This window comes from Petaurus breviceps, unplaced genomic scaffold (genome assembly GCF_028583685.1).
Source record: "Petaurus breviceps papuanus isolate PSGF00001 unplaced genomic scaffold, PetGlider_PUasm1.0 90919, whole genome shotgun sequence".
Lineage (NCBI taxonomy): Eukaryota > Metazoa > Chordata > Mammalia > Diprotodontia > Petauridae > Petaurus > Petaurus breviceps.
In genome coordinates this window covers 8,522,592-8,546,205 of record NW_027187378.1, presented here as the reverse complement: position 1 = coordinate 8,546,205, position 23,614 = coordinate 8,522,592, and the positions used below count along the sequence as shown (strand labels likewise).

At 37.7% G+C, this 23,614-nt stretch overlaps 1 protein-coding gene across 10 annotated transcripts in view; it reads left to right on the top strand.

The window, feature by feature from the left end:
- Positions 1-23,614, top strand: part of KIF16B (kinesin family member 16B) — a 401,835-nt gene that overhangs the window by 191,979 nt on the left and 186,242 nt on the right. For all 10 annotated transcript variants that reach the window (XM_069075448.1, XM_069075446.1, XM_069075444.1 and 7 more), the window contains exons 14-15: positions 7,337-7,388; positions 9,353-9,490. In XM_069075448.1, coding sequence (XP_068931549.1) covers positions 7,337-7,388; positions 9,353-9,490 — 190 coding nt within the window. The remainder of the gene's footprint in view (positions 1-7,336; positions 7,389-9,352; positions 9,491-23,614) is intronic.

Below are 23,614 nucleotides of genomic sequence, written 5' to 3'. Positions count from 1 at the left end.
TCCTACTTACTGAACCCATAAATCATGGTTTTGAGTTATTCTTAGTTCATTTTGGAATAAATGAAATTGCATTCTTGTGTTCACTATCTAGTAGCTATTTGTCCTTTAAAGCTATCTGGTTTATCTCATGTGTCAGTTTCTTAGATTAACAAACCCATTTCTCTCCCTGTTGAATTTCTCCTTATGCCCTTAGGGTGATGTGGTTAAATAACACATTTTTACATGTAACTACCTATGTAAATAGATGTGTAGCCCTCATTTTTGTATGCTTGGACTAGCTTTTATCTCAGGTCTTCTCTGTCCTGGTGCTTTAACCAGTTTTGACCCCTGTTCACTGTGCACGATAGTACCTACGAAATGTGAAAAGGTCTAGAAGAAGGCCTCTATTACATTGGTTGGATTTTCTTTGAAATATCCACAAAATAACATGCACACAAATCATATAGGATGAGAACATGTACATGAGATGTGAAGAAGTCCCTGTATTGATGAGTTCATGGATCCATTTAAATATCAAAGTAAGTCAACACCTAGACAGACCTCAGGACATGGGTGCTACCATGTTATAGACCCTGATGATGTACAGAGATTGCTGCAGACTGTACTTCAAGAAGTTCTGAATACATGAGCTTCAGAATTGGAAAAGACCCAGTATCCCTTGAGTACAAAAATCCTGTCCGTAATGTATTTGAGAAGCAGTCAGCCAGCCTTTGCTTGAAGACCCTAGGTGAGACTACCTCCCACTTCTTGAGGAAACTCCTTCCCCTTTTGGGTATATCTCTAGTTGGCTATGAAGCTGTGACTTCAAGCCTAGATTTGTGTTGTGATTTCTAATGCAAACTCAAGTCAAAGAACATTAAGAACTGTCTTCATAAAATATTTTACTAGATGCTAGATATACAAGAATGAAGCCAGTCCTTTCCCCATTCTACTGGGAGAATATAACATGTAAGTAAGTACAAAATATATTCAGAGTGAGAGAGGGGAAACCCTAATAATTGGGGGACCAGGAATAATTGCCTCATATAGGAGGTGTCTCCTGGTCTTTGCTTTGCTTTGAAGGAAGCTGGGGATTCTAAGAGGTGGAGGTGAGGAGGAAATGCATGAGGGACTGTTAGTACAGAGACCAGGAGGCAGTAAGGGAGAACAGCAAACAGACCAGTGTGACTAAAGCACAGAAAGCAGGAAAGGGAATGATACAAAATGGAACTAGAAAGGGAGGGAGGGTAAACCAGATTGTGAGGGCTTTAAATGCCAGGGGAGGAGTTTGTATTTTACTTTAGAGGCACTGGGGAACAATGATGATTTTTGAACAGTGGAATGACATAGCCGGATCCTGGAAGGCAGCATGTTAAAGTGGAAAGAACATTGGTGCTGAGGTCAGAGGATGTAGGTCTAAGTCCCATTTCGAACATTCACTGTCCCTGTAGTCTTGGACAAGTCACTTAGCCATGCTGGGCCTCAGTTTCTTTATCTGTAAAGTAGAATGAATGAAATAGATTTGTGTCACCCCTTCCAGATGTATTTCCTCTAATTTGTGATTTAATAATGTCATTTTGACAGGGAAGGAAACCAGTTAGGAGACAATTGCTCTAGGCAAGTTAAGAGATAAAAGGTCTAAACTCAGGTAGGGGCCAGGTGGATAGCAAGAAGGGGTAGATAGGCAAGGTGTTACAGAAGTAGAATTGTGAACACTTAGCAACTGAGTGAATATTGTGTCTGGGTAATAAAGAAGAGGGAACAGTTGAGAATGACTCCAGTCTTGCAGACCTGAATGATCTGAAAATATGGTGGTCTCATTTTTTAATATATTTTATAGGCACAAAAATAAGTGTAAATGTATGTATGTGTTTTTTCTTCCCCCTATTAGAACTTAAGCTCCTTAAAGGAAGGAATTTCTTTTTCTTGTCCTTCATTTCCACTGCACTTGACACAATAACTTGCATATAGTAAGACCTTAGATGATTGCACTGGGCACCTACCTGAAGGCTGAGATTTTGCCTGTACACATGTCCACTTCAGAGTAATCCCTTTGCCACAATGGGGGCAAAAGTAAAGGCTTCAGGTATCTGTGACATTTAATCTCTACTTCTCATCCTGCCCTATAGGGCCAACCCTCAAATATTTGCAGACATCTCTGATACTCCTTTCTAAGGCTTCTCTTTATTAAGCTAAATATCCACAGTTTCTACAACCAGCTTCATATGGTAAAAACTCAAGGCCCTTCATCCTCTGTGAGGGGCTTGCTGTCCAGCAGCAGGGCGGGAAAGAGTTGCTTACCCAGAGTCTGAGAGAGAGAGAGTGCACAAAAGAGCTGGGACTCTGAGAGTGGTAGAAAACAGAGCCAAGTTTATTATCACAAGCACAAGCTTTTATAGAGCGAAATCACAAATGTCCTTCCCAGCTGCAACACCATGTGTCCCATGCCCCCTCCCCCAACATTGTGCACCTCCCCGTTCCCAGGCCGAGGTGTATGCCACGCTTATCAGGAGGACATAATGCCTGGGGGGTGGGGAACCGGTCCAGGCCTGATAGCAGGCTCTTCAGCTGAGAGGACTTGTTCAGCCATCAGGGTCAGAGTCCCACTGGCCTGTGGTCCTCTACAATCCTCCTCCTTGCCCTCCTCTCTATCTTCCAGCTCATCAATTGCCTTCTAAAGATGGGATGTCCACAGCTGGTCTTGTCCAAGTCCAGCGGGACTCTGTCTTCTTTCTGGATTCGATGCCTTGTAATGAAGCCTCAGATCTCTGTAGCTTTCTATCAGCCATCTCTCTGGGGACTCATTAAGTGCAGAGTCTTCAGATCCTTTTCAGCAGCACTTCTGCCTGGCCAAGCCTTCCCCATCTTGTACTTGTGCAGTTGAACTCCAGTGTAAAATTTTTTATCTGTAAAATTCCTAGGGATTCTATTAAATTCCATCTGATTAGATTCCACCCAAGAATACTGGATCTCAGCCATTGGGATCTCTTTGAGTTCTGAATGTTATTCACGGTGGTAATTATCCCTCCCAGCTTGGTGCCATCTTCTAGTAAGTTGCCAGGTTTTGTCAGCTGTAATTCATTTTTTCCCCCTATGCTCATAGAACCTCTTGTCCTCATTCAGGGTTTGAATGCCTTTTGCCTGGATGCTCAGAATTACCTCTAGTAGTCTTCTTTCAACAATTTATCCTTCATCTAGCTTCATTTAGGATTCCTAAAACAAATAGGGCATTGTCATCCCTTTCTCAAGAATCTTTAATGGTTTCCTTTTACTTATAAGGGTAAAATCCAAACAGAAAAGTACCCTGGCTCTTAGCCTGATGTTTAAAGCTCTCCACAAACTGGTTTTCACCTGTATTTCTGGACTTCTTTTGTTTTATTTTTCTCCATTAATTCTCTGTTTCAGTTAAACTGGCCTAGTAAGCTTTTCCTCCTGCATAATATTCTCTTTCCTGACCCTGTGCCTTTACACAGATGGCCCCCATGTCTGGTAAACAGGCCCTTCTCTTAACCTGACCTCTCAGAATCCCCATCTCCCTTCAGAGTGCAGCACAGCTGCCAACACTTCCCTCTTGAAATTCCTCTTTATTGACTCCTGTATTTGTTATATCCCAGTAGAAAGTAAGTCCTTTGAGAATAAGATCTTTTATTTTTTTGTTTTTGTTTCCAAATCACTCACAATGCCTTGATCTTGATTGATACTTAACGATTATTTATCAAATCACATTTTAAAATCTGATAAGGATGCCATCTCATTGATGACAGTATTAAACAACATAGGCACAAGCATTAGATCCCTGACGCAGTTCCCAAAGAACTTTGTCCAAGCTGCCATCTAATCATGAATGACTTTTCTTTCAATCTATTTAACCAGTTCTGAATCCACTAATTATATGTGATCTACCTTATAGCTCTCCTCCTATCCATTTAAAAAATATATATCATTTGGAGACTGCTAAAATGCTATGCTAAAATCCAAGCAAACTATATTTAAAGCATTCCTGTGATTAACCAGGCTTATAAACATGTCAAAATATGAAATAAAACTTGCCTGTTATGATCTTGACTTAATATTATTATTGCTTTATTTTGGAGTTCAATATCTCCTTAATAATACATTCTACAGTATTGATATGAATCAAAGTAAAGTTATATTTTTCAGACTCCATTCTCTTTTTTTTTTAAATCATTGCATCATCTATTCTTACTCAATCCTATGGGTACCCTTTCTAGTTCTTTATGATTTTTCAAGCATTATCATTGCTGTCTGAAAGTTGTGGGGTGGGGGAGGAGGGGGCAGGGATCAATAGTTTCACCTGACAGCTCTTTTCAATATCTAAGTATATAGTTCATCTGTGTATCTTGAATTTTTTAGAGGGAAGGCATTTTCTTCTCATTTCATTACTTATCTTGGGTATCAACATCCTCAACAGCTATTTTTGTTCTCTTCATTCTATTCTAAACGGCCTTCTCCTTGTCAGACAAAGTAAAACAAGAGGTGATCAGCTCATCCTTCTTTCTGCTACCACTTATTATCACATTCACCTTCTGCTTTTCATGTAGACGGTGTTTGACAAATGTAGATTGCTTGATTGGTCAGGAAACTTTGTTTTCTTTTAATTCTTTTTCTCCTATATAACTAAAAGAAGTTATCTTGGTTTTGCTTGTTTGTTTCTGTTTGTCTTAACACATTCAGAACCTCAACACTCTTAACACTATTCTTATAGGACAGTGATAGGCTTTTGTATTTATTCTAAGTTGCCTTTCCCAGAGGATAGAGTGCTGGATTTGGAGTCAGGAAGACTCAACTTTCTGAGTTCAAATCTGGCCTCAGATACTTCCTAGCTGTGTGACCCTGGGAAGTAACTTAACCCTGTTTGCCTCAGTTTCCTCATCTGTAAAATGAGCTGGAAAAGGAAAAGGCAAACCACTCCATTTTCTTTGTCAAGAAAACACCAAATGAAGTCACCAAGAGTTGGATGTGACTGAAAATGACAGAACAAGTCTTCCGCTGCTTTCTTCCTCTGGCATTTTTTTTTTTAAATCTGAGTTGATTCCTGAGTTTCATGTTGATATCTCAAGACTTAGGCCCTTTGGCTAGACTGCTCCTGCTTCCACCTTCCCTTTCCAACTTAATTACAAATTCTAAATTGAAACGAATACTTTCCACCAAGGTTCCCATCATTTTCCCCTTAGAAGGCAGTTCATCCATGATGGTGGGAATCAGATTCAGGATACTTCCTTCATTGGTTTCTCCTCCTTTTGAAGGATAAAGTTATTACTAAAACAAATCAGGAAATTATTAGCCACTCTGCTTTGTTGGGGAGGGGGTGAAATTCTTTTCAGATGTCCAGATGATTGTAGTTTCCCCAGGCACTGTTCAGTTCAACAAGCATTTGTTAAGTGCCTGCTATACCCAGGGTTGAAGAGACAAAAACAACAACAACAACAAAGTAGTACCTGGTCTAGGAGATTACATCAAAGAGGGCAAAGGAGAAGTGGTGACATATCATGTGACAAGTTAAAAAGACAGAATAGAGGCAAAGTCAATACAAAATTAACTCTGGGAGGTGGCAGATGAACAGTCAGTGGTGAGGGCATTTAGAAAGCGCTCAGTAGTGGAGGTGAAGAGGAAAGTGTGAGAAATGACCACAGTACCTTGGCTCACATCCATTCCTTTAGACTTTTGGAAGAAGCTTCTCTCCTGACTCCTTGCCTCTGCCTGCTTTTCTACCTGCATGTCTGGGTGCTCCCAGTAGCAAAGAGAAGAATTGGGAGGCTGAGTTTTAAATGTTGGAAGAGGGTGTGAGATGAACAAGCAAGACAGATGAGTCCTTCTCTGACTAATCAAAGCAGAACTGGTGCAGAGAAGAGCAGGCGTGCCAGACCTTCCACCAAAAGGTGTAATTTCATTTCAGGGTGCATCAGAGGAGCAGTTTAGTGCTTTGAGACCACCTGTACAAAGCCTGAATGTGACCCACATGTGTAAAATGTTGTCACTTGAAAGACAAATAAAGGAACTCCAGGTGTGAAGGGCATACAATACTGTTCTGATTGGACATACATTTTTAAACTCTTTTTCTCTTGGAATTTATTTCCTAGTTCCTTATCCCAGTTTTCTATGTAGCTATCCCACCATCCTATTTATTACCTATGTGTTAAGCTTGTGATATTCCCCAGACTTCTTTATCTCTAACCCCTGCCCCCCTTTCCATTAAGGGGGTGAGTAGTATACTCTAAATAAAAGATTGCTTCTATTTTTCTTTCTGTTGACCTTCACCCAAACACTGTCCACCATGTTTCCCACCTCTTGCTCCAAGATGTTTTTACAATGTGGCACAGTGAATAGATTGCTGGGCTTGAAGTCAGGAAGACCTGAGTTCAAATCCAGCCTTAGACATTTACTCACGTTGTGATCCTGGGCAAGTCACTAAATTTCTGTTTTCCTTTGTTTCCCCATCTGTAAAATGGGAATAATCACACCTACTTCCCAGGGTTGTTGTTATACAACATGTAGGATAAATTTAGATAATATTTATGGAGTGCTTTGTAAACCTTGAGCTCCTGTATGAATGCTAGCTATTAAGATTATGATTGTCTTCCTTTCCCTTTTCTCATCCATCATCTTTCTCTTGAGTAAGTTATGCCCTTCCCAAGTCATATTCCAATCATGGACCTCATTTGACCACAGCTCACTGAAGTCTGTGAGGGAAAATTTAACTTCTTACATTAAGATATGTGGTTCATTTTGTTTTTCAATTGTTCTTTCCCCATTTGTATATAAAAATTTGAATTCTTTCTTGTAATTTGTCTAATGCTGACCTCTGGGTGTTTTAACTGATATTTTTCTTGCATTGAAGGTATTTTGTATGGTTTCTAGCTTGTTGGACATAAGTAGGGAGTTTTCCAGTGCTCCCCAAACCCATCATTTTTCAATTTAAAGACTATTGATTAGATTTACAAAATTCCAAATAAGAGCATTCTTACCAGCCATTGTTAGATGTGTTCCCTTCTTGACCAAGAGTCTCTCTTGCCTATATTGTAAGCCATTGACCAGAAATCCAGAACTTGTTCTCAGATTCTCTCTTCTTAACTCAAATTTTCTCTTCTTTTAATTTTTAATTAATTTCATTGAAAGGAGTGATCAAAACATCACCTTTGCCTGTTATAGATATAATTTGCTTGTTAAGACTGTAATTTTTTATATAGCTTTCTGGGTTCCTTCTGGCAGTAATATTTCTGCCCATATATATCACTCTAAATTGATAGTAGTCATTGACCTTAGACAAAACATGATATTAAAAAAACAAAAAACTGAGTACTCTTTTTCCTGATAAGAATATGTGTTTTCTTCCCAGGAGGGGCAAACTTATGTTGGTAGAGAAGATGCTTCAACAGAACAAGATATTGGTAAGAAATATATGGTACATCTTTCTTTCCTTTTAGCTATATTAATATGTAAGCAATAAATGAGCTTCTATTGATTGTTCTGAATTTGACTTGGTATAAGTAAATAACCTGCTTCTTAAACTATATTTTACATTTTTGTTATTTTGAAACCTGCCTTAAAACTATAACATGGAAAGGAATTCTAATTCAAAATAAATGAGTAAACGTGCACTTACTCCCTGAAACACACACATGTGGGTGGATTTTATATTTGTTTGTAACTTAAATTTGAAGGGACTCAGGGAGATACTACTGTGAGAACAACAATGACAGCAGCTGCAGCAGTCACAACAATAATGATAGCTAGGATTTATATAGCACCTACTATGTGCTGGGCACTGCTGAGCGTTTTATACAACCATGCTAGGAGTTATTATTATCTCCATTTTTTATTTGAAGAATCTGAGGTAAATAGAGTGACTTTCTTAAGGTCACACAGCTGAGTAAGTGAGGTGGGAGCTAAATTCCTGTCGTCTTGCCTTCAGGCCCAGTGCTCTCTCTCTATCCACTTAGTTGCCTCATACTATTGATAATTTGCAACTTTTTATGTACAGTTCTGGAGAAACTAAATAACCACACTTTGTGGGTAAAGATATAGATGATTTGAACACCAGTGCCTAGCGTAATCATTTCATACTTAAGTAATCCCTCTTCTTCTGCCCCCCCCCCCAAAAAAAATCTGTGCTTTGACTATAGCAATGCAGATCACAACCATTTTTTGTCTTTAGTTTTTGTGAACGGATAGTTCCAAAACAACAGCCAACCACACCTAGTCATCTACCCTCACGTGATGAACCTTGTCAGACTTGACTTGGATGATCTTGGACAACCGGAACTGTCCATTGCCAGGCCTATCTAGCATATAATATCAAGACTGAACTGGTATTCCATTGGTATAGTTATAGAACTTTGGTTTAGAGTCACATCCCAATAAAATATCAAAGGAAGGCTTCAGTGGAGGATCTTAAGAAATTGTCTGTAACTCCCACAAAAATGATGCAAACCCTTTTGATTTTTGATAGATGAGGTGTCCATGTTTATTATATCATAGGGCTAATTAGCAGGCATTTATTTTCCCCAGGTCACTCATCCAGAAGAGAACCCTAACGTTCCCATCTTTTCTGGATCATTCCCACAGAAGAGAGATCTCTCCCAAATGCTGCAGACTGTGACCCTTGAATGTGTCTTCATTCTCCTTCCCAGGGGTTCTTTGGAATAGTGTTGTATCATTCCTTGGGCATCCTGCTTCCAAGATATAGAAAGTGGGGTTGCTCTTCTGCCTGCATCAATCTACTCTTGCCTTCTTCTTAGTAGTTAATTTGGGCTTTCCTATCACTTCCTGTGGCAATGAAAAATCATTGAAATGACAAATAAGTATGGTAGGGAAAAAATCAATAATAGAATTGTTATAGCTCAGAAAAATAAAAATAATCATTTTTGAAAAGATTATTTTCCTAAGTCAGTAATTCCCACACTTATACAGTAATCTGTGACTATCTTTTATATTCTGAAGTATGATACAAAATTCCTAGGTACTTGTAACATATTACCTGGAATGTCCTTTAATTAAAAATTTATATAGTCTAGAATCATAAATCTGGGTGGCACCTTAGAGATTAATCATCATCCATTCCTATTTTGTGCAGATTATGAAACTGAAGCCCAGAGAGGTGAAGGAATACTCCCAGAGTAATACAACTAATTAGGGGCAAAGTTAGGATTTGAATGTGGCTCTCATGCTTCCCAGTCCCCTGCATTTTGTACCATACTCCCTGCTTCTATTTTATAGAATACATTTGTAGAGCCCAAAGGGATTTGTAAGATCAAAGAAAGTATTGTAAATCCATACAGAAGGGACAAAAGAGTAGAGCTGGTATAAAAGAGAGCATCTTCCTTATTATTTGTTGATTTATTTCACAATACAGTTCTTCATGGCCTGGATTTGGAAAGTGAGCACTGTGTCTTTGAAAATGTCAATGGAACAGTGACATTGATACCACTCAATGGATCTCAATGCTCCGTGAATGGGATTCAGATCTTAGAAGCTACACACCTGAATCAAGGTATTTGATTGAGGACCTTTACCCTAGTACCTAGTAATGTTTTATTATTGTATGTATTATAACAAATACAATAATAAAAAAGTGTTTATTCTTATTCAGTAATAAACAACAATACTTATTATTGTATCATGTGCTATCTCTGGATAAGAAATGTAATTAGGCAGTAAAATTTTATCTTAAATTTACTAACTGGCTTTGTAGGAATTTAATAGAAAGGGTTTTTTTATTTTTTGTTTTTGTTTGTTTTTTTTTAAATCTTTGTGTGTTTGTCTTGAGTTTCCTTGAATTAGGATCTTCTCCAGCTATTTAATACTCAGCATGTCCATGGGCAGCTGGGTGGCACAGCAGATAGAGTGCCAGGCCTGGGGTCAGGAAGAATCATCTTCCTGAGTTAAAATCTGGCCTCAGACACTTACTAGCTGTGTAACCCTGGGCAAGTCACTTAACCCTGATTGCCTCCATTTCCTTATGTGTAAAATGAGCTGGAGAAGGAAGTTCCAAGAAAATCCCAATGAGGTCACGAAGAATTGGGCATGACTGAAGCAACTGAACAGCAGATGTCCAGAACAGAACTCATCTTTCCCCTTTCCCCTTGCACCCCACCTCTCTATTTTTCTATTTCTGTTGAGAGCATCATCAGTCTTCAAGTCATTAAGGTTTAAAATCACAGACTCATTTTTCACTTTCTTTTCTCTTTCAGCCTGCCCATATCAAAACCATTCCAAAGTTTTGTTCATTCTGCCTGCACAATGTTTCTCACATCCATCTCCTTGTCTTCTATCATCAGGACTGACAATTCAGGCTCTCATCACCTCTCGCCTTTATGACTGCAATAACCTCTTGACTGGTCTACCTGCTTTCAATCTTTCCTCCCTGCAACCCATTTTCTACATAGCTATCAAATTAATATTCTCAAGATCTGGGTCAGGCTAGATACTTCTGCTCAGAACTCTTCAGTGCCTCCTTATTAATGCCTCAAGGACATATTACAAACTCCTTCGACTTGGCTTTTAAAGCCTTCTATAATCCGGCTTCCAGAGTTATTTCCTCTTCACATTCTTGATGTTCTAGCAAAACTGGCTTGCTTGATGTTTCTGGAAATTGGCATTCCATGTTCCACCTTTTCAAAGGCTACTCTCCTATGATCTGTTATCTCCCCATTGCTACCTCTTAGAATTTGTCCCTTCCTTCCAGACTTAACTCGAGTACCTCTATTTACAGGATTTACTCCCTCCTCTTGTTACTCCTTCCTGAAATCCCTTATATTTACTTATCTGTGTAATTTTGTCTTACTTCCTGTTTAATGTAAGAACCTTAAAGGCTGGTATTGTTCTGGTTTTATTTTCATGTTCTCAGTGTCTTCTATGGTGTTTTATATGCAGTAGTAACCTAATAAATGATTACTGAGTTTAGTATTAATCCTTATTGTATCAGTGAATTCAAAGTGACCATGTATGTGTATTTTTTTTAAGTAGGATTTTATTCATACATAAAAAGACCTGGACTTCAGGTATTTAAATTTTCTAAAACAGAGTGCTTACTTGTGGTGCTGTAGTGAAAAGAGCATTAGACTTTGATTGAGAAGACATGGGTGCCAGTCTTAACTTTACCTTTTACTAGAGGTGATACAACGTAGTAGAAGGTACATTGGACTTGGAGTCAAGAAAACCACCTTTGAGGCCAAGCTTCATCCCATACTACTTGGGTGGCTGTGGGCAAGTTCCTGAAGCTCTCTGAATCTGTTTTCATACCTGTAGTGGGGGTGTGAGGTACTTCAATATATACCTCACAGGGTTGTTTGAAAGACTGCTCTGTAAGCCATAACACGTCCTGTGACTATAGTGGTTGGGAGGGTGGGGGGATTCTGATCTTCTTTGCCCTGAAGAACGTCTTTTGGATCAGTGCACACCGTGAGAGCTGCCAGCACCACAGTCCCCAGTCTTTGAGCTCTTTACCTTCAGGACTTTCATCTTCACACTTTCTTTCTCCCATTTGAAAGCTTTTTTTTTCTTTTTACTCAGAGGGACTGCAGGAAACTCTGGGATACTCTTCTTGCTGCTTCATTTATGATTTGGGATTGGTGGGGTTCTGTGGCCTAAAGTGAGATACTAACCCCCATGGCTACCATTATTGCTGTGGAATAACTGACACTTACATAACCAACTGCTTTACATGTCATATCATTTGACACTAAAACTAACTCTGGGAGGTAGGTCTTATGTATCATCATCCTCGGTTTACAGATGAGGAAAATGAGGGTCAGAGAGGATAGGTGACTGGCGATGGTCACATAGCTCAAGTGCCATTAGTGAAATTCACATTTGTGATAGGACTGAGGTTCTCTCAAAATCATCTCCTTGAGGCATATTCATGCTGCATCAGGGGAAGTAAGCTCACTTTTTGTTTTTCTTTTTGTTTTATTTTGCTTTTTGGAGGGGGGAAGGTAGGGCAATTGGGATTAAGTGACTTGCCCAAGGTCACACAGCTAGTTTTTGTGTTAAGTGTCTGAGGCTAGATTTGAACTCAGGTCCACCTGACTCCAGGGACGGTGCTCTATTCACTGTGCCATGTAGCCGCCCTGCTCCCTTTTTGTTAGTGTTCAGTGGCTCATTTTCTTTCAGTATTGAACCTGAACTCAAAGGTGATTGGCATCAGGCCAGTCCCAAACAAAATCCCATCTCTCTTGACTCTGTGTCTAGCTTTCTTTTCTCTACACCACATTGACCTTCTTATTTCCCAAAATCCAGTGTCATGAAAGATACTATAGGCTACAGTCCACCTACAAGTTTAGGATTACCAGCACTCAGATTTAGGATTTACCTTTTATCCTACTTTCTCATCTCCAGAAATTCTTACTCTGATACTTCACTGTGTTATAAAAGGCTATTCCAGCAGAATCTAAGCTATGGCATATTGTATCATACTTGAAATATTTCAAGTATGGTAATAGAAGTAGGTAGTCTGCTTTCTGAGAACCCATCTATCCTAGGCATAGAAAGACTCAGCATCAGGACTTCATTCACATTCAACCGTGGCAACTCATGGAGTAAAGAAAAATACAAAATGGCACTCAATCTTGTGTTGCTTCCTTCTGCTCTTATAATGACAATGGTCAGATGATAGAAAAAGGAGCAAAGGGTGCTATGAGTCAGTTATTAAACTATCTGTAAGCTATTATTTAGCTGCCATTTCTCCATATGTGAGGTCCTTATCCACTGACCAGTAAGTGAACATACTACCGTAGGAACTGTACCAATCTTGAAATTCCCACTTTAAATCCCAACAAAAGAAACAAGTTGTAGCTTAATGGAAGGAATAGATCATTGCCTTTCCTTAGGGAGGCAAATCAAGGATTTGGCAGAATTGGTTTAATTATGCACCCAAAAGCTATAGGAAACAGTAATTTTATAAAACAGTCAATTCATAATATTTTTATGATATTTACCAAAAAAAAACCCATGAAAATAATTGTTGCTTGTGCACCAGACTTTTCTCAAAAGATCTGAAAATCAATAAGTATTTATTAAGTACCTATTACCTGTCAGGAATTGTGCAGGGTGTTGAGGATTTGAATACAAAAGCAAACCATTCATTGCACTCAGGTAGCTTGTGTTTTACAGGGATGAAGAGTAGAGAAATTCTATGACAAGTTTAATTAGATCCTCCAGATTAAATCAATATATAAGTATGTGATACTTGGGGACTTCAGTACAAAGTTGAAAATAATGGAGTAGGTCAAGAAATATATTGTAAATAGGGATCAGGTATAAGGAATGAGAGAGTCCAAAGGCCTGTGGACTAAAGCCTGATGCTTTCTATGCAGTGAATCTATCTATCTGTCTGTCTATCTATCTATCTATCTATCTATCTATCTATCTATCTATCTATCTATCTATCTATCTATCTATCTATCTATCCATCTATCCATCTATCCATCTATCCATCTTTACCAAATGGATATATTTTAACAAAGAGGAAATAATTAATGGAGCAAGGGAATCATTCTTGATTTAGCTATTTGCCTATAATCAGACCACTTTTTAGAGCAAAGATCAAAATTAATGCAGTTAGAATGAGAAAATGATGTTACATAAAATTGAAATAATGCAATTGATCTAATCATATAATCAACATTCCACATTAAATCACATCTTGTAATTATGTGATTTCTTTGGAAGAAGCATCAAGATTGATGTAATCTCAGGTCCATTTGAGTATTCGAGAACAGCTGCCTGAACCCACAAGTTACTATAATTATGTTTATAGCAAGAGCAAAGTTCCTGTCCTTCAGTTCTCTCACAGCTTATTATTTTTATTCATTGACCTTTGCCCTCACCTGAACTTTCATTTGGACAATGCAAGTTCATTCAAATATTTATTGTCAGCCTAAAGATGATTGGAGCTAAAAACTTTTTCTTAATATTAGTGATTAAAGTCACTGTATGGCTTATCCAAGGGAAGTGGTTGCATTAATTGGTATTCAAGGTTAATTGTCAGGATGTTCTTTCCCTGAAGGGTGCTATTAATTGTTTTACTCCTGTGATGGCATGATTTTCAATTCTGATGGTTTAGAACACCCCTGGCATTCTTCTGTGCCACAGACTTTTCAGTACCACTGTTAATGGAATAGAGGTAAAATGCAATGTCAGAAGGTATTAGAATGCTAGAGTGTAGGGTCTAATTGTCCTTAACAAATCTAAAGGCAATGAGATCCTATATTGTGTTATTTCCCAAGGCAGTACATGATATAATCAAGTAGCAATGTGATTAAGATTTTTTTTTTATTTTACTTAGGCATTACAGCACTCCAGGCTATATGGATGTCAAAAACTATAGAATTAAAGGATTAGATTTAGTTCTTCCTTTAATTTAATCCATTTCATTTCAATACACATTTAGGTACCTACTATGTGTGCAAGGCATTGCAATAAGTCCTAGGCCTACAAAGATGAAAAACAACACAACTTCTACCCTTATATTCTGGTAAGGAGGATTCACACAATGACTATAAGACCACCTTAAGATAATTCAGTGTATTAAGGAGGTCAAACAAATTGGCACAGAACTCATTGATTTATCTTCTTGTGAACAGTAATCCTAGGGACCATTTTACCACATAAGAAAATTAAAGGTTAAGATACATGTGATTTGATTATTAATAATAACTGGCTAAGTGAACCAATGATACCTTTTTGTCAAACACAAATTAGGAAAGACTAGTCTGATGTTCCCATAACTTAAATATATCAAGGGTTGTATCTTAAAACAGATATGCTGGAGGGACTTCGTGTTGCCTCCAGGATCAAATACACACTCCTCACCCATTAAGGCCCACCAACAATCTGCAGCCAACCACCTTTCCTGCTTCATTTTATGTTACTAAACTTCAAGCACTCTGAATTTCCTTTTTTTTTTTATTTTTTATTTTTTTTTCCTTTTGGAGGGCAATTGGGGTTAAGTAACTTGCCCAAGGTTACACAGCTAGGTTATGTGTGTGTGTGTGTGTGTGTGTGTGTGTGTGTGTGTGTGTGTGTGTGTGTGAGGCTGGAACCAAACTTGGGTCCTCCTGACTCCGGGGCCGGCACTTTACTCACTGCACCACCTAGCCACCCCAAGCACTCTGAATTTCAATCAAACTCAGCTGCTAGTTAGACCCTCTTCTCTGCATTAGCACCTGCATTGCCTAGAATATGCTTCTTTCTTATCTCCACCTTTCCAATACAATCCAATAAACATTTACAATGTTTATTGAGTTTATTTACAATATTTATTTACTTACAAAATTTATTCACAAAGCTGGCTGCTGTGCTAAACAATCACTTGACATACAATTAATAAAAAGAAAGATAGCCCCTACCCTCAATGAGTTTACAGTCTAAAGGGGGAAATGCACATAAAAAGAAGGCAGGAAAATGGGAGTGGGGTGTGTGAGGGGGACATTAGAGATTATTACCCAGCTCAGGAGTATTTTGTTCTGCAGAATTGATGCCAGAAGGGCCAGCAGATGCAAAGTGGGTGAACTGAGTCCACTTTCTGCCCTCTGTAAAGCAAGACATTGTGAAGAGCTTTGCACTCTACTCTCCAGCCCTCCAATCAGAGGGGAGAGGAGGCCAAGAGAGGTAGTTAATCAAGGTTTGAGTTAGCAGTTTGGTGGTGAGTTTAGAAGTAGTGAGCTTCTTCTGGAATGGTAGAGTGGAAAGCAGGCACAATAGCAGATACAAAGTAGAGTTGTATCTTTCACTATCCTTAGCCACTTTTAAGGTTCAACTCATATGCCATCTTTTCCTTGAAGCCTTCCTTGATGACCTGTTCCCCTGCCTTCTCTCGCATATATCACTAATCTTTCCCTCAAATTACCTTACATTTATTTGTGTACATGTAGTTAAGTTTCTTAAGAGCAAACTGTTTTATATCTGGCTTTTTCTCCTCAGTGTCTAAGGATAATTCTCTGAATATAGTTACTTGTTGAATTGAACTCAAGGCAGGAAGAAAATGAGAAGAAGGGTCATGGGTCAGGTGACTCTCAATCCTGGCAGGATTTCAGTGGATAAAAATGAAGTAAGTGTCCCCATTGTAGTTAGATGGGGACAGATGCACAGATACAGATGAAGGCAGGACATTTGGGGGATAATTGACAGAGTTTGGAAGGAGCCCTAGAGTATGAGAAGAAGGAGCACCATGGTTGCAAAAATTGTGGAACTCAAATGCCAAGCAAAGGAGTTTGTGTTTTGTTTGGTAGATTATAGGGAGTACATTGAAGGGTAACCTCACATTTAAATAGTGTTGTAAAGTTCATAATGTATCTTCAGAACATATTGTACCTTGACTACATTATTAATATGACAGATGGAAAACTTTAGTGATAGAACAGAAGAGAATGTGCATATAGATTTTTGATAGATTTGTATTATCTGTGTATGTATCTGTTTATATATTTATATTTCAGGGGCAGGGAATGAGGAAAGAGTTTAGACATGTGATATCTTTGGTATAAGAAACTCCTGGTGAGGATATTTTCCATCCTTGCAGATTGGCATCTGGTCTGTAGCTTATTGGAGCTTTGCCTGGGCTACTAGGAAGAGTTGGTCACATACTAGTCATATGTGACCAGATGTATCAGAGGCAGAACTTGAACCCAGGCTTTGCTACTCTAAGATCACTTCTCTATGCCTGTGCCATTTTGGAAGAAAATAAGTAATGAGATGCTAAGGAGAAGTGATCACATGTTATTTTCATTGAGAAAAATGTTCTGGTTTTAGGAAAGAGGTATGAAAACATGGAGCAGTTGAGTTTGTTAATTTCAGAGTGTCTTGAGTATTGTAATTTTTCTTTATAATTAATCTTCTTGCATGTTAAAGTTTGATTTGGAGATAACACAGTGATTTCCATTGTTTTTCTATGCCCTTTTTGCGCGTTGATATTGATTCATTGTCTGTGGGGTTTTTGGTGTCAAACCTCTAATTTACTACTTTGCTCCTAATGCTGATCTTTCGGACCAAACAGAATAATCCTCTCTTTCTCTCTGTCTCTGTCTCTGTCTGTCTCTGTCTCTCTCTTTCTGTCTCTGTCTCTCTCTGTCTCTGTCTGTCTGTCTGTCTCTCTCTCTGTCTCTCTCTCCCTCTGTCTCTCTGTCTCTCTCTGTCTCTCTCTCTCCTTCTCTCTGTCTCCCCCCCCACCCCTCTCTATCCCTTTAATTGCCTCAAGATAGCTCTCATGCTTCTACATGCCTACATGGAACCACTTGATCCATCTTCATCCACTGACACCCTCCATGAAACCTCTTCTTTTTTCCTTCTAGACTTGAATCCTGCTATTCCTACCCCCAACCCCATGCCTCCCTAATTTTTCTCTAGACTAAATACCCTCATATCTTTCAAACTCTTTAAATGGAATGAACTTGAGGTACCTTGCCATCCTGGTTGCCCTTTTGTGAACTCTAGGATAGCAACATTCTTTCTAAAGTGTGACCTCAAAACAGACTAGAATACTGTCATTTAGTCTGACCCAGGATGAGTATCATAGGAATTTCATCTTGATAGTCCTGCTATTCTGCTGCTCCTAAGACAGTCAAAGATTGCTTTAACTTTCTTGGCCACCATATCACATTGTTGACTCTTTGAACTCTTAATTTGCTGTCTAACCCTGATTCCTCCTTATACTTGACAAAATGATTCTCTGAATCCAAATGTATAACATAATACTTATCCCTATCACTATCACTTTTCATCTTATTAATTTCAGGTCAGTGTTCTAGTTTGTTAGGACTTTTGTTTTTTTTAATCCTGTCATTGAAAGATAAGTTTGGGCACTTTTTTTACCATTCTGTGGAAAGTCTTAGTCTATGGCTCTGGGAAATTACCAAGTTTTTTTTTTCCACCAAGCTATGAAAAGACTTATTACTGGTAGCCTACCAACTGGCCATGGAAACTGATAAAATAAAAGAGAAATTTCCAATAACCCTCTATCATGTTTTTTCATCCCCTACTGTTTCTTTAGAATGACAGAATGGTAGGAAAGTAACCATAGGGTGCTAACTGTATTGAACTCTAAATTTGAGATCCTTGTTCTATGACCAGCAAGTAAATATATTGCTAGGGGGGACTCATATGAATTGTCATTATTTTGCTATGAATAAAACCAAAAGAAAATAAGGAAGAATGGTTCCTAGGAACTCCTTGGAGAAGAAAAGAATGTAGTTGGTAGAATGTATTTTGATTTTTTAATGAATGTTTTTATTTTATTTTTTTCTCAATTACACATAAGAACAATTTTTGGGGCAGCTGGGTGGCACAGTGAATAGAGCACTGGCCATAAAGTCAGGAGGACCTGAGTTCAAATCTAGCCTCAGACACTTGACATACTAGCCGTGTGACCTTGGGCAAGTCACTTAACTCCAATTGCCTTGCCTTCCCCCTAAAAAAAATCTTTTTTTATAAATTTTGAGTTCCAAATTCCCTCTCCTTTCCTTGAGAAGGCAGGCAATCTGATTATACAAAAATACACAATATATGCATCATATATGTATATATGCATGTGTGTATATACATATATTTTACATGTACAATCATGTAAAACATATTAGTTATATTGTCAAAGAGAACACAGACGAAGAAAAAACAAGAAAAATAAAGCAAAAAAGTATGCTTTGTTCTGCATTCAGACTCCATTAGTCCTTTCTCTGGAGGTGGATAGCATTTTTCATCAAGGGTCCTTCTGCATTGTTTTATATCATTGTATTGCTGAGAATAGCTAAGTCATTCAGTTGATCATTGTGTGATATTGCTGTTACTGTAGGGTACATTTTATCTCAAACCTAACCCAACTAGCAGCATGGGTCAGGAAAAAGGAATGAGAGAAGACAAAGACTTAGGGATTATGTAGGAAGCTCACATTTCTCTATCATGAACATTTTCTTCAAAAAATGAATTGGTGGACACTGGACCAGGTAAGCAGCAAATTATACTTTTGACAGATAGGAATTTTTTTTATAGAAGTGAAAATTTTCCAAGAGCCAGCCGACTGTTTCAGATTATCAATTTGTCAGCATTGTTGTCAGATTTAGTTAGAAAAAAAGGAAGAAAGTATAATTTTGAAAGAAAAGATAGTTGAAAAAGCTTAATCTTGAACTATGTAAACAAATAATTTAAAAAATGAGAAATCTATAACACAAATAACATGGACACTAATTATAATAATTTTATCTTGAAGGATAACCAATACTATTAACTGCAGCAACAAGTTAAAAGAAAGGCCAGAAAGTGCCTTGGTCAGCAAGGCTCTGATTTCCTTGCCAAAAGGAGCAAGATGTTTTAAAGGGTTTTTATTTGATCATGAAAAAGCATTTGATTTTTTAAAATATAACCTTACCTTACACATCTATTACAATAAGCTATTTTACCATCAGTACATCAAAAGCACTAAAGATTTCTTGTAATATATAATAGAAATAACTCTCTTTAGTGCTCCTTTAATAATAAATATCAGCTAAAGCATAAAAAAAAAGTATTTTCACCAAAGAATTCTTCACTGTGATAGCTGAGATCTAATGCAGAGCCAAGGTCAGAGAAGGATTCCCTGTGACCTCTGAAGTGAGGTGATGGTTTCCATGCTGACTGCATCATGCCTATTACAGAGCTTTAAGTTATCTATAATGAATGACTTAAGGCAATTTGAGCATACTATTCACAGAAGAAACACCAAGTAGATGAAATATGTCTATATATAGCCCAAATTTTGCTCTGAGTAAAGCTTGGCCATCTATATATATATATATATATAGAAAGTACAGGTGGACATGGGTTAGACCCACAACTGAATAGTAGGAGAAGAGGTAGGATTTCTTTTTGGAAACTTAAAAAGTTTTTGTTTGTTTTTTTACTGATCCTAAGCTTCCCATGAAAAGAAAGGCTCATTTTAAAAAATAGGTTTTTATTGCTATCTTTTGTTTTCAACTCACTTATATTTCCCCTACCTCCTACTCCACTCCCCCCACCCTGATCCCCCATACTTATTTTTTATGGCAAAGAATTTTTTTAAAAAACATAGAGAATCAATACATTACAAAACAAAACCTCTGATATTACATGCAGTTTTCCATACCTGTGTATAGGGAACATATCTTCTCTATCTCTTATTTGGGACCAAGTTTGTAATTTTGCAACATTCATGTTTTATTATTTTATGGTGGTGGTTCTTTCCACTTTTTACATTGTTACAATTGTTGTGTCACTTTTTAAATTTGTAACCACTTCTTTTCTAGATTTTTCCATCTAGATTAACCATCTCTTTTATAGTATATTCTAGAAATTTGCTAGTAATTAGTTAATTTCAGTGGTCTTTAGTTTATAGATTCTATTTTTTTTTTTTGGAGGGAGATCGCAGGGCAGTTGGGGTTAAGCGACTCCCCCAAGGTTACGTGGCTAGTAAGTGTTAAGTGTCTGAAGTTGGATTTGAACTCAGGTCCTCCTGACTGCAGGGCCAGTGCTCTATTCACTGTGCCACCTAGCTGCCTTTTTTATATCCTTTTTTTTTCTGGTCTTTTTTTTTTAATTAGCACATTTTCTCTTCTTTTTTCCTTTAATATCTCTTTTGTTTTCTCCTACATCACTGGTGATGATTTAGCAATCACATCCTTTAGTTCTCTGAATACCCAAGAAGATTGTTCATCTATATTTGGTAACTTATTGAAGAGTGTGCGTGTGTGTGTGTGTGTGTGTGCATATGTGTGTGTGTGTGCTCATATACTGATTCTATTGGTTTAAGGCAATCCCAGTACCCTAAACTATTAATGCAGCCTTATCAATATTCTGTCATTGTAACTCAGCAACAATTCTGTAACTAAGAGCATACAATCAGTTGTCATACTTGAACCTATATCTTACTGACTCTCTCATCAATAGTCAATGATGCCTGTTCTCCTTTATTCTCCATAATCATATTAGTTATCAGCTCTGCATTAACCCTGTTTTGATTCTGTTCCTTCCAGTTCTTGGCAGAGAAAATTATAAACTCGATTAAGTTAGAGTGGATCTCTCTACTATATTGGAGTTTACATGATTTCTTGAATAACTTAAAATTTTAGAGTTGACTGTTTTTATCTAAAAACTAAATTTAGCCTTGTCTCTCCTGGACAAAATATTGTATTGATGACCTCCTTGTCTTTAACTCTTAGAATACCCTTCTGGCGTTTCTGTGTGTCTTATATCTAGCCTTTCTCTTTCAAATGTAAGAGGGTATTAGATTTAATATTCTCACAGCTTTGTCAGATTCAATCAGTCTCAGTTCTGAGAACTTAGCATTTAATTTTTTAAATAGTTTCTCTTTTTTTTAATCTCTACCATTATCACTACCACCACCACCATTATTATCGTCATTAAAGAATAATTACTAAGTGTCAACATCAGTATGAAGTCTGATAGCCTGAAGCTTATTTTCTTTCCTTTCCATGTGATAACTAAAACCTTATAGAGTAAAATCAGTGATTTCCAGTGGTGCAGAAACATCAAACTCAGGAAAATGAAAGCTGGGGCAGGCCTGGATGAAGACCCATTTGAGGGAATTTTTCCTTTTTGTGGAAGGAGTGGTTTCCAAACAAACCATGCTCTGGTGCAGTAGTTATAGAGCTAGATGTAAAATTAGAGGACTCAGGTTTGAATTTTGATATTACCTCCTCCCTCCTTCTCTGGGCCTCAATTTCCTCTTCCTTATGATGAATGTTAATTTAACCTCCCTCAGCCTCAATTTTTTTCACCTGTGCAAGGAATGGCTTGGTCTCGGTGCCCTCTGAGGTCATCTTCCAGCTCCAATTCTGTGACCCAGTGATCTCAGTGGTCTTTTTTTTTTTTTTAATTATTTTTTAAATTAATTTGTTTTCTTTTAGTTTACAGGATTCAATTCCACAATTCCTTGAGTTTCACATTTTGTCCCCCTCCTTTCCCTCCTCCCCATGGAGGCATATAGTCAAGTATAGGATCTGTAAATGCTTTTACATTATACATTAGTCAGGTTATAAGGACAGATTGTACCAGCTGGAATGAAAAAGGGTAAAGAGGCCATAAAACCAAATAAGAGAAGGAAAAAGATCAGGTATTTTGCTTCCACCTGGATATAAACTTAGTTCTTTCTAGTTCTTTCTCTGGATGCACATATTTCCCTCCATCATGAGTCTTTTGGGATTGACTTATATCACTGCATTGCTGAGAAGAGTCCAGTCTATCAACGTTGGTCATCACACATACGTCGTGTCTGTAATTGTGTACAAATTTCTCCTGGTTCTGCTCTTCTCACTCAGCATCGGTTTGTATAAGCCTCTCCAGGTAAATAAGAAGACTGTCTGCTCCTTGTTTCTTATAGCACAATGATCTCACAAGTTATCTTACCAGTGATGAGTGACAGTTAACCACACTAGGGTGTCCTCCAGATCTAAGTGAAATAACATACATGAGGAGTGTTATCAATCTTAAAGCTCCATAGCAAGCAAGACCAGTGATCCTCTGCCTTCTGGGTCTAAATGCTTTGATCTTTCTACAGATAGATGATACTGTAAATCCAAAGCCATACAGGGACTTGGGATCCAGTGTTCATGTGTTTATATCATCATTGAACCTGATCCCTATTGAGTCTGACAGTCTGGAGTCCCAAAAGTTTTGTGTTTTCTGCTTCAGATGTTTCTTCTTTTGTTTGATATTCTGTATTTAAATGTCTCTTTTCATTAGTAAATTACTATTCATTTGGAAATGTGTTACTTAGACTGTTCTATTAAAAAGCACATGTAGTAATTACCACTTCCTTATCTAAATCACTTCAAACACTTGTGAATTCCAGCTAATATGAACTTTGTCTAAATATAGCTGGTCCTCACTATATGAGGAAACATTCTATTTGGATCAGTTTTTCAGTTCAATTCAACACAATTTAGAAAACACCAGGTACCTTCTATGTGCAAGTGCTTGGCCTTGGCGATACAAGAGCACCACAATCCCTCCTCACAAAGTTTCTATAATCTCCCAACTCTTAACTTTATATTTATTTGCATTTCTAGCTTTCAGGCCTCAAACTACTTGTGGTTTGACCCCCATCCCCACCCCAAATATGGCAAATAGGAAATATTTTCCTCTGATAGTGTCTTTAAAACATAGATTATGTGCCTTTAAACAGGCCTATGAATAAATACACTAAGAATGTTTTTAAGTCCTCTCAAGTTTGTATAAGCAAAGGTGACTTTTTCTCTTCTAAAAATGTGTATGCCGGTGGTGACCTTTTACAGTCAATCAAGACATATTATTGATTTCCTACCATATGACCAATTCCGCAGGCAACCAAATTATTATAGTGAAATTACAGGGTATTATTTTTGAAAGGGGCTGTAGTTGCCAAGCCTCCTACCCAACTATAATTATAATAACAATTATCATGGCATCTTGGACAATTGGTCATCTGATCTGTGCATGGCCTTTTCGTTCATTGCAAATATATCAAGAATAAGTTGGGAGAGTATGTTAAAAGGTACTTTTGTTTAACATTTTTCTTATTCTACCCTTATAATATTTATATTACTTTGGAAGGTTGAAGATTCTATAGTTTTACATGGACAACAAAAACTTACTTGTATGTGTGTGTGTGTTT